Here is a 16,480-nt window from a genome sequence, read left to right as displayed (position 1 = left end):
TTTTATCTGTTATCTTTAAATTTGTTTGTTGTTGTCTATTTCCATAGCTTATTTAAAGTCCGCCATATATTTTTTTGTATTTTATATTTGTCTGATTTTTGCAGTATGACAATTTTTGGTTAGGCAAAACTATTTTTATAAAAATTGTCCTTGACTGATCCTTTTGGCTCTAGGGTTTATTTCAATAATTCTCAATTGTTTTCACAAGTGGCAATACCCCAAAAAGTAAAGAAAAAAACGAAAGTTATGGCACAAATAATTAATTTCAGACAACATACGTGTACAACACATATTTTATATATGCATAATAGTAACAATAAAAACTCCGAATTTTAAACCAGGCTTTGATTATAGAAAGAAAAGCTCTACTATGTGTGCAACTATATATCACTAACATGAAAGAATTTAACAAAAAACTTTCGTGTAAAAAGAAAGTAATAATATATTGAAAAACAGCATTGGTAACTACCTTAAAATACAGCAAAATTAATGGAAAAAGGTTAATCCTCAAACTATTACTCCTACTGGGTCTTCTTCAGCAGTATTCAATTCACATTTTCAAACTTTAAAACGTCTCGTACGAGCAGCGGCACGTCGGCCCATCTCCGTCCTTTCGAAAATAACACCATCCTTATCAGATCCGATAAAATACCCATTATGAGGAGGCCTTCAAGTGGTGAGGCGTTTGACGGTAATCTTATCAAACACCACAAATATAAAAGGACGGAAAAAGGCTACCCCATCAGAGTGTATATTTGAATTTCTTCGATTAACCACAATAACCACTGGTAGTAGCTATGAATTCAAAGTTGCTTTTTGTCTTTGTCGGACTGCTGGTGAGAGAAGCAGTGGGTCATGGGATGATGCTGGATCCTCCAAACAGGAGCTCCGTATGGAGGGTGAACCCACGTGCTCTTAAGGACTACGACGACAATTCCAACTTCTGTGGCAGTGCTTATGTAAGTTATAACAGTTATTGATACAAGATTGAACACCAAATCATGAAGAGCAGGACTGAATATAGAAAGAAGGAAAATATTGGCATTCATTCCAGAGCTAATATTTTTCTAATGTGGAATAGAACGTGAATTTTGTTTATATTTAGCAGTACGTGCTATTAAATTCAGTACTGTAATTCTTGAATTGTTGCACCAAATTAGCATGAATAGATTTAAAATAAGATGAATTAATCGACTCAACAAATAGCTTTTCATTGTGAAGTTAAGTAAAAATCATGTTTCAAAGTGTCAAATCTTAAAACTAATTTGAGGAATTAGGGACTTTAAATTATTATAAATTATATTACGATGATAAATTAGAAAAATAACTATAAAATGTAATATAAAAACATATTTGTATTCTAAATATATGATTTTACACATTTAAAATTATAGATTTAGATTCTCTAATCTAAATAGAGTTATAATAATATTCCTATTACAGATGAGGAGAAATTAATGATATAAAGTTTATTTTGTGGTCACCAATATGTTTTTATAGACATCAATAATTTAAGAAAACGTAATTATTAATTACGTAAACGTAGTATTAATTTGTTTTTTTAATAAGATCTTCAAGTAGAAGAATCTAACAGAAGCACAATATTTTGTCTTTATAAACTAAATAGTGACTAACAAATAAATACATATGTGTTGATTATAATATAAAATTAGTCAATGATTATAGATGATTTCAAAAAAACAAAAGTATATTTATATATTTATATGATTATTTAAGGTAGTTAATAATTTTATTATTTATATTAATTAGCTAGACAGTCTTTGTTTGTTGATATTTAATGACAACTTATGCGTATACTTGACTAGTTTATGATATTATAGAGTTATTTTAAATAAGAATTTCTCACGTATGGGATTTAATCTCATTAGTACTGCTTTTTGAATATCTGCTAAAAATTACTAGAAGGTATATTTGTAAAATTGACAAATAGTTGACGGTTTTATATGTTAGTCAATTTCCATAGTTTGAGTTTACTTAATAGTAACTAAATAACTGAAACATCTAGTATTAAAATAATGACCTTAAATTTCCAGGGTATAAAGATATTTAAGTTGAATATAAAACTCAATCATAATTTTAAACTATTGAGTTTCTTTTTTTAAATAATATACTAGATAATTACATCTGGTCACAGGTTGTAAATCTGTTTCAGTTTAATAATACTCTTTTTGTATACTGTCAATAACTTCTAAAAAGAAACATAATATGCAATTGCAAAAAAAATTAGAAAACGTATTCGACAGATTTTTAAATATTTGTATCCAGAAAAAATTTACCAAAATATTTAGTTATTAAAATATGACGTCGCATATTTTGTACCATCTTCACATTTCAATATTGATATTCAGATAAATATAAACTACTTAAATATTCACATTACGAAGTAAGTTGTATTTTATTAGAAACAAATTTAAAATCATTATAAAAATAATTTTGAAGTAGGTAATTCTAAAAATACCAGCAAAATATTAATTAATTTCTTAGACATCTAAACATATATTTTAATTATTAAATTTTTTTTTTTGCTATCTAAAGGAAAGCATAATTCAGCTTCTATGATTGGTATGTTAGTTATATTATTGAGACATTTTTCTCTGTTTATCGATTATTTTGCCACATAAAAAATTGAAAAATTTAATTAAATAAACCCTTGCAAAACCCCAAAAGAATCAAATCAGGATTATTATTATAAACTAGTTTTGTCTAACGAAAAATATCTCACTGAGAAAACAAATAAAAAAATATACTTAGGTACATCACTATGCACTTCAATTATTATACTTAATTGACGTTTCAAAAAAATCAATCTTTCTTGATTATAAAAACTAGAAATTACTTTTCTTTTTTAATTATCTGACACAGAAAAACTAAAACTTTTCTATAAATAAATAACTTCAATGACAATAAGATATTAAGGATCTCGAAAATTAGTTTTCTTTGAGTAACTATTAAATTAAGTAAAAGTAACAATCCACTGAATTTGTATACAAATACATTAAAACGATGGAGATAAAGAAAAAATTGTCACAAACAATTCCACAATTTTAGTAAATGTTATGGTAACACGATTTCAGAAAAAAAAATTATAAATTTTGTATAATAAATCTACAGTTAACTTTAAAATTACTGGTTTTAAGGGGGAAAAAAAGAATTTTTTTTTTGTTAAATATAAAATGTACCTAATATTATTCAAAAGCAAGTTAAAAAAAATATAACGTAAATAAATCTTATTTTGAAATTAGAAAAGGATAGCCATACTCTACCAAAAAAAAAAAATATTTCCATACTAATGATTGTGTTTTTAATAAATAATAATAATAATAATAATAATAATAATAATAATAATAATAATAATAATAATAATAATAATAATAATAATAATAATAATAATTTATAATAACAGAAAAAGATAAATTTACTGCGAATTTGGGCACTTACGTATTTTCAGAAATATATACTAATTTAGTTAGATAAGCCCAGTGGAAGGAAAATTTAGGACAGGATGAAATTTATTAATAATATAATTGGCACTGGCAACTGGTCCACTGTAAACCCCGACCTCGCACAATGCGACCGGCATGGCGGCAAACCGTGATAAAAACCGACAAAAACTTGAAAGAATTTCGCAAGGAAAGAATTAAATAAAATTTTATAGCACCTATTTTATATCAGCAATATCAACTGCTTTTGTCGCTATTGTTATTATTAGTTAATAAACTGATTTTACAACAACTGTTCAAAATTTTGTCCGCCGACTATAAACACATTTGTGTCCATCTTACTCAGTTTCTACGAACTAATACAAATGTCACCACAAAATAAAACGATATCCAACAACTCCGAGTTGCTATACACGCGAGCCATTTTTGACACTAACTACTAAAAAACTAGTGTAAACACTATCGCACCAATGATTGTAAAATCGGATTTCAGTATTCGGAGTCGCTGGTCCACGTGGCTATCCATGCGTATTGCGAATGACGCTAGAGACTACAGTTACCCAGAGATGTAATGCTTGAAAGTACTACAACTTCAATAATTTTTTTACGATATTGACTCCATTTATTATGCCGCATCTACTCCCAAATTTTTTTTTGGATAATTTGAGAATCACTCTGCATAAATGTATCTAAAACAACAGCGAAAACAATATATTATACATTTGTAGGAGAATCACTAAAATAAATTGTTTCTTTTAATTTTTTGGTACGGCACAAAACTTTGTAGGGATACGACCCCTTGGTCGATGCGGGACTGGTTAAATCACTAACGTATATTTTGTTAACCGACGTCGTCTATATCTAGGTAGATTTTTACATGAGTAATTTTTCAACAAACTTATCTCTTGAAAATCAGTGCTTTCCGACTCCGACCTCTTGTTTGTTGAAATTTTTTATCTAAATTGATTCATAGATCAATCTCGAGCTCTTATGACGACGTAGACTTAGAAAACATCCTGTGCAACATCGAAAACATAAATTATAATGTGGTACATAGCATAGTTTGTAAAGGCAATGACAGAAAATATTTAGAAGCTAATTTAAAATATATCAGTATAGCAGAGAGTAGTTGAAAATTTAGTTTAAATTATTAGTTTTTGGAAGCAAGTTCCACAAACTTGGTCTAATGGCAAAATAAATAATTTATAATCTGCTCGGCAAAAAATTATACAATTTTATAAGAAAGTTCAGTTCAACAGAGAAAAATTTGTCTATTAGGTATAAAATTTTCCGAATTCCAAAATCTGTACCGCCTGGAATTTATTTTCTATTTATAAACCAATGCCTCTCAAAAACAAAAGAAATTATCACTTTCAATACTTTTTTCACTTGCGTAATCTAATCTTAAGTAGATTTTAATTTACTTTTAGTTGTTTTCGATACTGTTCGAACCGATTTAGAAGAATAGGCATTTCAGTTTTGCCACTCAGACTCGAGATTGATATCAGATATCAATGTGATTTTAATTTAATTATAATTAGACGAGATTATCCACGTTTAAATGCGGTGAAATAAAGTGCTTAGCTTACAAAAATGTATCGCGATCGAAATTATAATGATAATAATAATTCGCAAATAATCAGAGATAGGGTGATTGTTCTAGAGAGTCAAGAGCAGTATAATGCGTTTCATTTCACAACTTATCAATATACCTCTAGTTAAAAGATCAATATTTTTGTTTAATAAAGTGAATTATTTTTAATTTTATTTAAAAAATAGGGTGTCTCAAAACGTCTCGGAAAACGAAGGGTGTGATTCCTTGACTCATTCTAAGAAAAAGAGTTCTTATTAACACGGGCCCGCAAATACACCGTTTTCGAAATAGTGTCAAAAAAAATTTTTTTTTTCAGTATTTTAACGATATCTTAGAAACTGTTTTAGATATAGAACTCAAATTTTGTACACGTTTTATCATTAACATTAGCTACTTTTGAGCGTTAATTCAATTTTTATTCATATAAGATTTCTAAGTCAAGACTTTAGGATTCATGAGTTTCTTTTGCTTCTAATTTTTACGACTCTGGAAAAATTGGCTTTCTGAAAGCATAATTTAAACCGCCAATGTTTTCTACATAAAAAATGTACTAATCATAAGCTCTAATTCGAACCGTTTTCAAGATAAATGGCGTTTTATGATAGAAAACATGAAAGAAAGTGGCAACATTATAAAAAAATATTTATCTCGAAAACGGTGCGTTTGCGGCCCCATGTTAATAAGAACATTTTTTTTTAGAATAAGCCAAAGGATCACACCCTTAATTTTTCTACAATGTTTTGAAACACACTATATATTTCCATGATTATCAATTAATGCACAATTCTTCGATAATGCCAATTGTCTTTATTTTTTACGAATTTCTAATAGAGAAAATATGTTTTTATTTTCCCTTAAAATACGACAAAGATTTATTTGATTGACTAGTTTCAAATTATGCATAATTACTTTTTAAAGAATTATTCATATTATTCTAATAGACACGTGACTGTTTTTATGCTTCTCAATTTTTTTGTTACGGACTACCGCGGTGGTCGTAACGGACGATAATGGCGTGTCTGGCAGAGAATGTACGTAGAGGTTATAGACGTAAACTCATATATATATTCTCTGATAGTCAAGCTGCAATTAAAGCTTTAGCCGCACACAAGGTAAATTCAAAACTGGTGTGGGACTGTTTACANTACATAAGGCGTAAATTTAGTGCGATATTAATGAACGTGAATGATGAAAAATTATATTGCCGTTACATTTGCATGGAATATACAAATAATATATGCATAAATTGTATAAACAATGAAAAGAGATAATGTTTCGTAAATTCCAATTAGGTAGACCAATAAAAATGTAAAACTAAATTATGTTAATCAATATATGTTTTAGAATTTATCTTTTTCAAAATTTATAATTATCAAAAAAATTTTTTACAAAAATTTTATTTTTGGAAAATTATTTTATAAAATAGACTATAAAATAATGATTTTTTTCTTATTTCGATTGCTTTAATACATTTGCTTTATTATTTATTGGATCACTCGGTAAAACTGCTAATAAAACTTTTGACGGTGTTTCAGTTCCACCAGCACTCGAATTTTCCCAGTTTTCCTCGGTTTCAGACATTGTAATAATATTAATGGCGTGCGTAACAATACAAAACTGAATACTAAACTGATTACTAAAAAAAATCCGTGTCAGTCCGGACGTGCGTATAATACTAGACGTAGTGAAAGTTGATTGGTCTTTTGAAATGTTGGAGACTAATGCTGTGATCCTCAGCGGCAAATTTAATTTATCTTCCTGTTTGATTAATTATTTTTTTTAAATAAATTTTTTTCAAAGAAAATTATGATAAAAATTATTATTGATTTTACAATTTTATTTTATTTGTTGTATTGGATTCAAAATATATACATAATTGAAAAATAAAAAATAAATTTTGGCAAAACAAACAAATTGTTTTGTAGATGCGCGTACACATATTAAAAACTTTTGCATAGAAAAAAAAATGCAGTTATATGCAAACATTTTTTTGGAACTTTGGGGCCATTTTTTGCCTTTAGTGCCACGATATTTATACGGCAATATTTGTTTAATAGTTAATTTTTAATGAACTCGAAACGGGCACAAATGCCGTACTTTTCGCTAAAATATCCACCTCTTGAGTGGAAAATTCATTTCCCTACTGTGACCTCATGTGCCATAAAAAATGTACGGCATAATGACTTGGATTATAGTTTTATATAGCGCTTTCGAAATTTTTTAATTTTAGGGTGCCTCTAATAATTTTCCTTATTCTACGTAAAAGGTAAGAGTTGAGCAAGGGTTAAAAGCCCTTAGAGCCAGTGCATTCGTACGGCATAGGAAAATATAACTTTCAAATAAATATCTTTATTTAAAATCAGGCACGCCGCCGTACAGTTTTCTATAATTTTTACATTAATGAAAATATTTGGAAAATGAAATTTTTTATTCTTTCCAGAACCGTTATTTTTGTACGGCATAAGATCTTAGTTTTCTAATATCTGTCTTGGGTCGAAATGCCGTCAATTTCTATTTAATTAATTTACCCGGCCCAAAATTGGAAAGTTTGATTTTCCGCTGACAACCCATGTGCCACGGTGAATTGACGGCATAGTGCTCAAATGGTTTCTTTTAGGTTGTAGTAATTAAGTCACAGACTCTTACGGTGCCTAAAATGATAAGAAAAATTTTCCTATCCGGCTATTAGTCTACAGTTAGTAATCTTGTTTGTGAGGTTTTATGTCTTTTGCATACCTAGATATCTGGTATCGAAGGATATTTGACTTCATTTGATAGGAATAGTTTGAATTTGCCTTAATTAACCTTAATAAAGAGTAAAAAGATATGAGAGCTAACAATAAAATACACGTTTTTACGAAAGAAACTTAACGAATAACTTGTTTATACTATCTTAATTTTTCGCAAAATAACCGGACTGAACTGGGGATGTGCTCTTCACTGTAATGATGCTTTTAGCTCATTTCATACGTGAAGTGTGGGATTATTTAAATAATGAATTTCCCAACTGACTTTCAGGACTGTCAGTCTATGTAATTTTTACCTGTGAGGTTATAGTAAAAGTTTGCGGTATGAATTTCAACTGAATACAGCGAAGGAATTGCGTAAACTCACAGAAAGAGATAACTCGGGAAAAATGTTCTCTTCCAACAATATGAGTCATGGATAAGGGAAAAATTCTTAGCCTTTTGAGTTCTACATCGTGTTAAAAGGAAAACTACTAGTTAAGAAACATCTTGTATGTTTTACATTGTGTGTCAAAATGAACCTCTACAAAATTGAGTATTTTTTAGATTATTAGTTTATTTGAAATTGATAATGAATTTGCAGGAATCTAATTAACTTTTTTCATGCGATGCCTCACTCTCTGAAACTAAAATAAGTTCAAAGATTGCTCCATATTCCCTAAAAAAATTGGCAATTTCAGACCATGAAGACAAACAAAATTTTCATTAATTTTTTAGTGATTTTTTAAAGGCTATATCTCAGTGGAAATGATCGTATCGAGATAATAAAAATTTTTTTTTATTTTTAGTTTTAGTTTTAAAATCTTTAGACAAACAAATTTTTTGAGCTACGGTTATCGAATAATCAAAAGAAATACTCCTAGAAAATTTTCCAAATTTTTTTTTCTTTAGGCCTGTCCATGGATTTTTTTTAAACTCAACTTGATGCATTAATTTGTCAGTTTACAGAGTTATTGAGAGTATATTGAGCTATAATAATTTCACTCAACATTTGTTTTTTCATACCTAAATATTTGTAAATTAGTGGTAGATTTTCTAAAAAACTGCAAACATTCATTTTTTGCACTTTTTTCAAATTGATGTCACTGAAAAAAACATTTTTTTATTATTCTAGTTTCCAAAACTGCCCTTGGATTTACTGTGCAATAATTTGTTACTGAGATATCGATGATTAAAGGCAAACGTGTTATTTTTCGCACGCACACCTTACAGAAATCAAGTTGAAGCTAAATAAATAAACTAATTGACTTCCGTATTGATTGAGTTTGAAAACAAAATATTCTAAATACCTTGAAATTAGAAACTTAAAGCATCATATTAAAAAAAATATTCTAAATACCTTGAAATTAGAAACTTAAAGCATCATATTTTTATTATTATGTCGATACAACGATTTTTCATTGAGATACAGCCTTTCGAATATCACAAAAAAAATCGTGAAAATTGATTGTTCCTTTATTTTTTTCTAGTAGTATATGTAAAAGTAATATTAACAGATGGAAAGTCATTTTAAAGATGAAAAGTTGGTATGAACCTAAATCGTAAAGGACTTAGTCTCCGGGATATAGTTTATATTTGTAACTATTAGTTTATTTCAGTTTACCTGAACCTAAGCTATTTTAGATTAAAAAAGTAATATATAATTCGAAAATTACCTGTTTTCCAAATAAAATATTTCTTCGACTTATAGTGGCACTGGTTTACATATTTATATTTAAAATTAGTTTTTACCTTTACTTAGTTAAGATTCTAGGCTCAGCTTTATTAAGTTAGACTAAACTTAAAAGATATTTTATATAGTAGGTATAAAATAGATCGATACGAACTGTTTCTTATAATAATCTCTGAAATTCTGTATACACAAGCAAGTTAATATAATTTTTTAAATATTCTGAGATATAAATGATAAAAAAGAATTGAAATTGAAACACTTATTTTAGTTGTATCACCAGTTTCATGTTTTTATCAATATAAAATTTGTCTCAAAATAATGATTAATTTTTTTTTAAAAAGGAAGCAGTTTTTTTAACAATCTTCCTCTTTTGATTATATATTAGCATTCTCTAAGAAGTCGTAGGAATATGTCAAAGTGTGAATTTAATATTCGATGCAAATAATTCACACTTGTTAATGGAAATAAGAACATTCAGAATATACCTAGTATTGAGTTTTTTTTTCTATATAAACAGGTAAAGCTAAAATTAGGGCGAAACAAGAAGTGACAGACGCTCAAGAAAGTAACTAGGTAAGTTGTATTCGATGTAAGTATAAAAACAACATTTATTTCCAAACCTTTAATATATTTAATGATATGCCATTTATATAATGGTAGGCGTTATTTATAATACGAATAAAAACATATAAGTAGTGTAAATTATAAATTAAGAAAATATACAAAAATATATAGTACAAATTACATTTGGAATATTGCTTCATTTAAAAAAACTCTCAATAAAATATTAGGCAATTTTCTTTATCATTCTCTGTTGACGTCAGAGAGAAAACTAGAAATCCAGTATAAGATTGTCAGTGGACATTCAGAAATTGGTAATATAATTTCTTCAAATATCCTGGAAGGAAGAAAAAAGGAATTAGTGCTATGTGAAACTTAAAAACTATTTAAAATGTATATAATATAAATAAATCAGAACATACTAACACAATAGATAATCAAGTTCCAGAAGTTCATTGGACGTAGTCAAAACACATTTTAAAATTAATTGGAATGTGGGATTTTTAATAGACATCATGATGCATTTAATTACAGTGAAACAGCGTCAAACAAAATGTCATTTTCATTCGACGCTTCTCATAAACCGCAAATAGATATCATTCGAACATTAAGTTATTTATTTACAAATTATTAATGCTCTCAAAAATTAATAAATAAACTACAAATGGGGGTCGTTTGTCAACTTTTTTGTATCCACAGTGTTACATAGAAAATAAATAAAATGCTTTGTTGAAAGAGATACGACATAATTATTCGTCAAATTAAATAAACGGGCCATCTACAGTGTTGTACCAAAAACTGATTAANCTTGCTGAATAGGACTAGTAGTGGGACGCACAATAGGCCTAATTAGGCCGCAGTGCTATGGGACTTTTTAAAGGACCAACCACTAGATGAAGATGAAGAAGAAGAAGAACGGACTCTTTTCTCATCTGATTTTCTCACTAGTCTTAAAATAAGGGGTTTTCAATATTGCTAGGAAAAAGTCTCGTTTCACTCGAATAAATAAAGAAAATCTATTTCTTAACATGGATTCTCAATTAAAGTATTCCAAAATTATACGTTGTTATGCTTCTATTATAAAAAATTTGAAATACACACTGATAATTACCATACAGTTTGTGAGTAAAGACGATTAATTTTAATATAAAACACTGCTCTTATACATACTGGAGAGTCGGAAAAGGTAAACTGGAAATTGAGAAAGGATCTGTATAGTTGTCAATGAATTATAAAGGGTAGAAAATTAAAAATGCCAAATTTCAGTTTATTTCGAATATTATCTGTTCTGTTAAAATCTCTATAGATTTACATAAATTGTTTCAAATAAATGGGCCAAGAAATTGAAGACAATACAATTGGTTCCTACTGGTCACATTTGACAATTTTTAGTGACTTAATATTTACCAATGGTACGAGTTTTGTTACACACTGCTGGTGTATAAAATTTTAGTCACCCTGTGTTAATTCCACCAGTTCAAGTATCAAGTCTGGTTCGTGTAATTATTTATTTACAATATCGCAAATATCACCTTCTGATTTATTTATGATTTTGTATTTTTAACATTTTGATTTTTTAAACGAGCGAATTAAAAAATAATCTAAATAAAATATTCTTGCTGTAGTATTACAACTGTTTTTGTTATTGTAGGTACAACATTATAAAAATGGAGGCAAATGTGGACTTTGCGGTGATTCGTATAGTGATCCTCATCCTCAGGATAATGAGAATACTGGTAAATATGGGGCAGGACTAATTGCAGGAACATACGAGGCTGGCAGCGTTATTGACGTCAAAATCAGACTCACAGCTAACCATCTTGGAACATTCACTTATAGGTAAATTGCTTTAAAACAGTCTGGTTGCTTGTGAAGCAACATGTTTATTTTGAAGTATCTACCCTGTACAATAAAGAAAGGCCAGACAAGATTTTTATAGATAATACCAATGTGTTTACCATTGATACAACAAATGTGTTTAAATAATACTCGTAATGTTGTTTTCATTTTGGCAAAGTAAAATTAAACCAAGTACACATAAATTCAAAACTGCTATCTCTCGTCATAATCAATAAAGGAACAAAGCATCTTTGACAGATTGGGCATGAAACACAGTTTTTGATCAACTACTCATAAACCACTGAAGATATAAACTTAATTTTATTCATAGTAAAATTTGAAAAAAAAACTGATCAGAGGCATCGGAATTAAAAGGGGTTTGTGGGTCTCAACGTGTCAACCACATTAACATAAGTTGAAAATAAATTTTTTGAATAATTCATAAAAACTATGATCCATGTTCGCTGTTTGAAGTATCGTAGATCACTTAGGAATTATTTTGGGAAAAATTGTTATTATTTTTTTATGTTGATAAGAGCAATCATCTCAAACTTTATCACAGTTTAAGCTATTACATCCTGTATATTTGTATCTATTTCAGTTCTGTAAATTTCCTTTTGTTCTCGAAATGTTTTTAGAATGTCGTCGTCCTCTTTAACATAAAATATCCCCGGTTAAGACTAGATATGTCTAATCGTAGTTTTAAAGGTATTTTATCCTGAATTATTCAAACACTTAATATGTAGATGATAAAAAATCTGATAGTGTTAAGGTCTGTCATTAGTGACACGCGCAACTTGCTTTGTTAGATGTATTTGATAACAGTAAGTTAATACAAACATATTTTCATTTATGTGATTATGTGTCTCATATCAACCGGATAAAAGTGTTACTATTGTTCTGTAATTGAAATACTGATAGGTATTTCAGTATTTGATAAAATGTTTTTAACTACTATTAGGGAAAATGAATAGAAAAGGTATTCAAGAATTACTTATGAAAATTTTTTCGATGTTCATTAGAAGGCATTTAAAAATGAGTTTTTTTATATTAATCTTTTAACTTAAATAGTCTTTGATGTTTTTAAGTTTGGATACCTTAAAAAAGGAATTTCATAGACTAAATCTAAAGAATAAGGTGGTTTTATCTAAATTGCACCAATGAAAAAACTTGGGCAAAGATTAATACAAAATTAAGAATTAGTTCATTATTTTAGCATTTTAGGAATTGTTTTAAAGTACCTAAGTTAAAATATAGAACCTAATCTTTTCTTTTCTAAGTTAAAAATTTTACAATTTTCCTAAATATTTAATTATACTGGGTGTTTTTGAAATACGTGCGTTCCTTTAAAAAGGTGATAGAGGGCACGAAAATAAGCACCTTTCATTAAGCAAATGATAGTCTAAAACATTACGTTTTAAATTGAAAAAAAGTTCACATGGTGGTTTAAACAAATTTAAAGCCGCCCCTGGTGATATCGAAGCTGCCGCGCGCTACCAAATACATCACACCACACATCCGCTGAAAACCGTTGCTGGAACCAAGACTTTTCGGTATAGCGTGATGATTTTTTGCATCACGCCAATAGTGAATGTTGTGAAAATTTAGTATGCCGTCTCTAGTAAAACAATATTCATCCACAAAAAGCACCTTGCTTGTAAAATTAGGATTTTGTGCTATTTGATATAGAAACCATTGACAAAATTCCACACGAGGTTGAAAATCATTGTTATTTAATGCCGGAACCATTTGTACACGATAGGGGTGTAATAATTGTTCCTTTAGTACACGTCACATGTTACTGTTAGTTTTATATGCCGGCTAAGTAATACTTCAACACACAGCGCACGTGCACAAGATGCACAGGGTCGGTTTACATTTACGGTTAATTTTCTTAATTAATTTTCTCGAAAACAGAAGAATTTAGACCATCAGTTCCTTAATAAAACTTGCTCATTTTCGTGCTCTCTATGACCATCTTAAAATAAACTTATTTCAGAAACACCCTGTATGTTTTCAATTTGAACACTCTCTCTTTTTTTAACATATCCCAAGTTTTGAATAATTGAATATTTCTTTGTAAGATTTATTGAGATATACTATTATTACAGTAGAGTAAATAAAAAGTAGTGTGTGCAAGTAAATATATACTATTATTACAATAAAGTAAATACATATTTTTACTAAATTATAGTTTGTGCAAGTTGGAGGACCCTAAGGCACCGGAATCTGGAGAGGATTGCTTCATTCCTCTTATGTTAGAAGATGGTTCTAGTCAGTACAACGTCACAAGCGATGAGTTCAATATTATAAACAAGGTACAACTTCCTGAGGAGCCCTGCGAGAGGTGTGTCCTTCGCTGGCATTACACAGCAGGTAAGAATTAAAATCTAAATAAGTACTTTGGGTTAATAGTACACAAACAAATTCTTTGGCCGACGAATCTAATTTTTATTTAATTACCTACTATTAAACATACTTTATAAATGTTGCAATAAATTAGCCAATTTATTGGTTAGATCAAAAGACTACTAAAAATAGTAAAATATTTACTATTATCACTAATTAATCAACACATTTAATTTATAGCAATAAAGAATTAATGTAAATGGAGTTAAAATAACAAAATGTGTTTCAAATTCACAACTGCAAAAGTAGGGAAATATTCGAATACTTGACTAACTAATATACTATACAATACGGTCGATAGCCGCACGGTTTAAGGCGTCAGTACTTAAATCGATGTGTCGATCTGCCCGGGTTTCGTATCCTCCGGCCGGTAGACCGTAGATTAGCTATGCTTGTACGAAGGATTGGCACCCTCTGTGCAGGTATGGTAGGGTGGAAGAATGTTGGCTTGGGTCAATGTGAGAGATTGACACCGATTGGTATTTGACCACCCCCCTAATTAATGAGGTTTTCCAGGTTTCCCTCATTCCTGCACTGAATGGTGGTTAGGGCATACCAACATAAGTCGTTCCTGGGCGCAAATGCGGCCTGCGTAATAATAATATACCACCTCCTCTCCCGCACAAGTCTCCGACTTCTGGGCAAATTCTCGTAGTTAGAATGAGGAGTAGAGATATTATTATAACAAAAAGGTTTATATGAAGCAAATATTACGGTAGTTACTAAGTCTATTAGTCGTATTAATTGTAAATTACAAAATTTCCTTGACTTAAATTCAAGGTAATTTTGTTTATGTATGCACAGATGAATGGAGTAGAGGTAATGAAATAAACATTTTTCTTTCTTTTAGGTAACAACTGGGGAGTGTGTGACGATGGAACTTCCGGATTAGGATGTGGACCCCAGGAGACCTTCCGCTCCTGTTCTGATATTGTTATTCAATAATCTATATTATAAATGCATACCGAAATAAACAATGCATTGAACGATTATCATGAAGTATTTGTTTTTTATGCGTTATTTATATGTAAGAAATTTTTATTTTTCTCTGTATATACTCCTATGTATATAGACTTGAACTACCTTAAACTATATATTACATTTTGCGAAATATGTTTCTCAAATAATATATGTTATTTGAGTTAACATGTACCTACCTCAGTAGTTTACCTTTTTTATATACCTTAAGTACATGTATATAGTAATTCTATGAATATAGATTAAGCTGTAGTTAAGTTTTGAAAAATTTCATTTAATAAATATTTACTCACATACAGTGTGTTTCTCTTAAAGTCGGAACACCTCCGTATTTAGGATGACGTTGGCCGATTTCCAAAATTCTTATCTTTATGTGATAGTGCTCAAAATGGCCTACTTTTTGATATTATATTTTTTGACATGTGATCTTTTCTACGTCCTACTATCATTAATAAAAAACCCTCAATAAATAAAAAACATATTAGGCATTTTTTTAAGAAAGAAATGGATAGCATTTTCGATTTAATCATTCCTCAAAACCCTAGATACAAAGGTTCATTATTATAACTTTTACAGGGTGTTCACAAAATAGGTGCAAACTTCGAAAAATTTCACTCGTTGTCTTGTATTTTCCAGAATTTTATTAATCTCAGATATATCCATGCAGTTTCAATGATTTCACTCATATAGGATGCTCACAATATGATTATATATTTTTTCATTGTACCAGAAATAAGTTTCACAACGAAATAATATTTAAATATTACTGTTCTCTCAGATTTTTAAAAATTTTTTAAATAATGATTTCTGGTGTTCAGTACATGCACTTGCTCTTCATGTAAGACAGAACCTCTACTTTCAACTAGATGGAGCACTTATACATGATGCGGTAATAGTAAGTCATTGGTTGAATGAGAATTTCCCGAGAAAGTGGATAGATCGCAACTATCCGTTAGTTGAGTAGCCGTCAAGAGCTCCAGACTTGAAGCTTCTTGATTTTTTTTATGGAGAACTTTGAAAGATAAAGTATATTAAACAAGACCCCAGAAGATTTGTGTAATAGGATTAGATAACCATGTCGCCAAATAACACCACATCAGTTGAGCAGAGTTATTAGAAATAAGAGGAGACGAATTGAACAGTGGACTAATAGAAAACAGTAATATTTAAATTTTATTTTGTTGTGAAAGTCATTTCTGGTATAATAAAAAAATATATA

The 16,480-nt window shown here is 29.1% G+C and overlaps 1 protein-coding gene across 1 annotated transcript; it reads left to right on the top strand.

Moving 5' to 3' along the window:
• Nucleotides 1-736: 736 nt before the first annotated feature.
• LOC108903281 lies at nt 737-15,282 on the top strand. Its single transcript, XM_018705399.1, has 4 exons — nt 737-959; nt 11,687-11,874; nt 14,069-14,250; nt 15,134-15,282. Exons 1-4 carry the CDS (start codon nt 798-800, stop codon nt 15,226-15,228), a joined length of 627 nt encoding a protein of 208 aa, XP_018560915.1. The 5' UTR covers nt 737-797; the 3' UTR covers nt 15,229-15,282.
• The last annotated feature ends 1,198 nt before the right edge of the window (nt 15,283-16,480 follow it).

This window comes from Anoplophora glabripennis, unplaced genomic scaffold (genome assembly GCF_000390285.2).
Source record: "Anoplophora glabripennis isolate ALB-LARVAE unplaced genomic scaffold, Agla_2.0 scaffold92, whole genome shotgun sequence".
Classification (NCBI taxonomy): Eukaryota; Metazoa; Arthropoda; class Insecta; order Coleoptera; family Cerambycidae; genus Anoplophora; species Anoplophora glabripennis.
This window is presented reverse-complemented; position numbering and strand designations above follow the sequence as displayed.

What these genes read in the sequence shown, in the direction of transcription:
- LOC108903281 (XM_018705399.1), top strand. Translation starts at nt 798, where the DNA reads ATGAATTCAAAGTTGCTTTTTGTCTTTGTCGGACTGCTGGTGAGAGAA. An exon ending in CTTGGAACATTCACTTATAG is followed by an intron (nt 11,875 to 14,068) that starts GTAAATTGCTTT and finishes ACTAAATTATAG; the next exon opens with TTTGTGCAAGTTGGAGGACC. An exon ending in TCGCTGGCATTACACAGCAG is followed by an intron (nt 14,251 to 15,133) that starts GTAAGAATTAAA and finishes TCTTTCTTTTAG; the next exon opens with GTAACAACTGGGGAGTGTGT.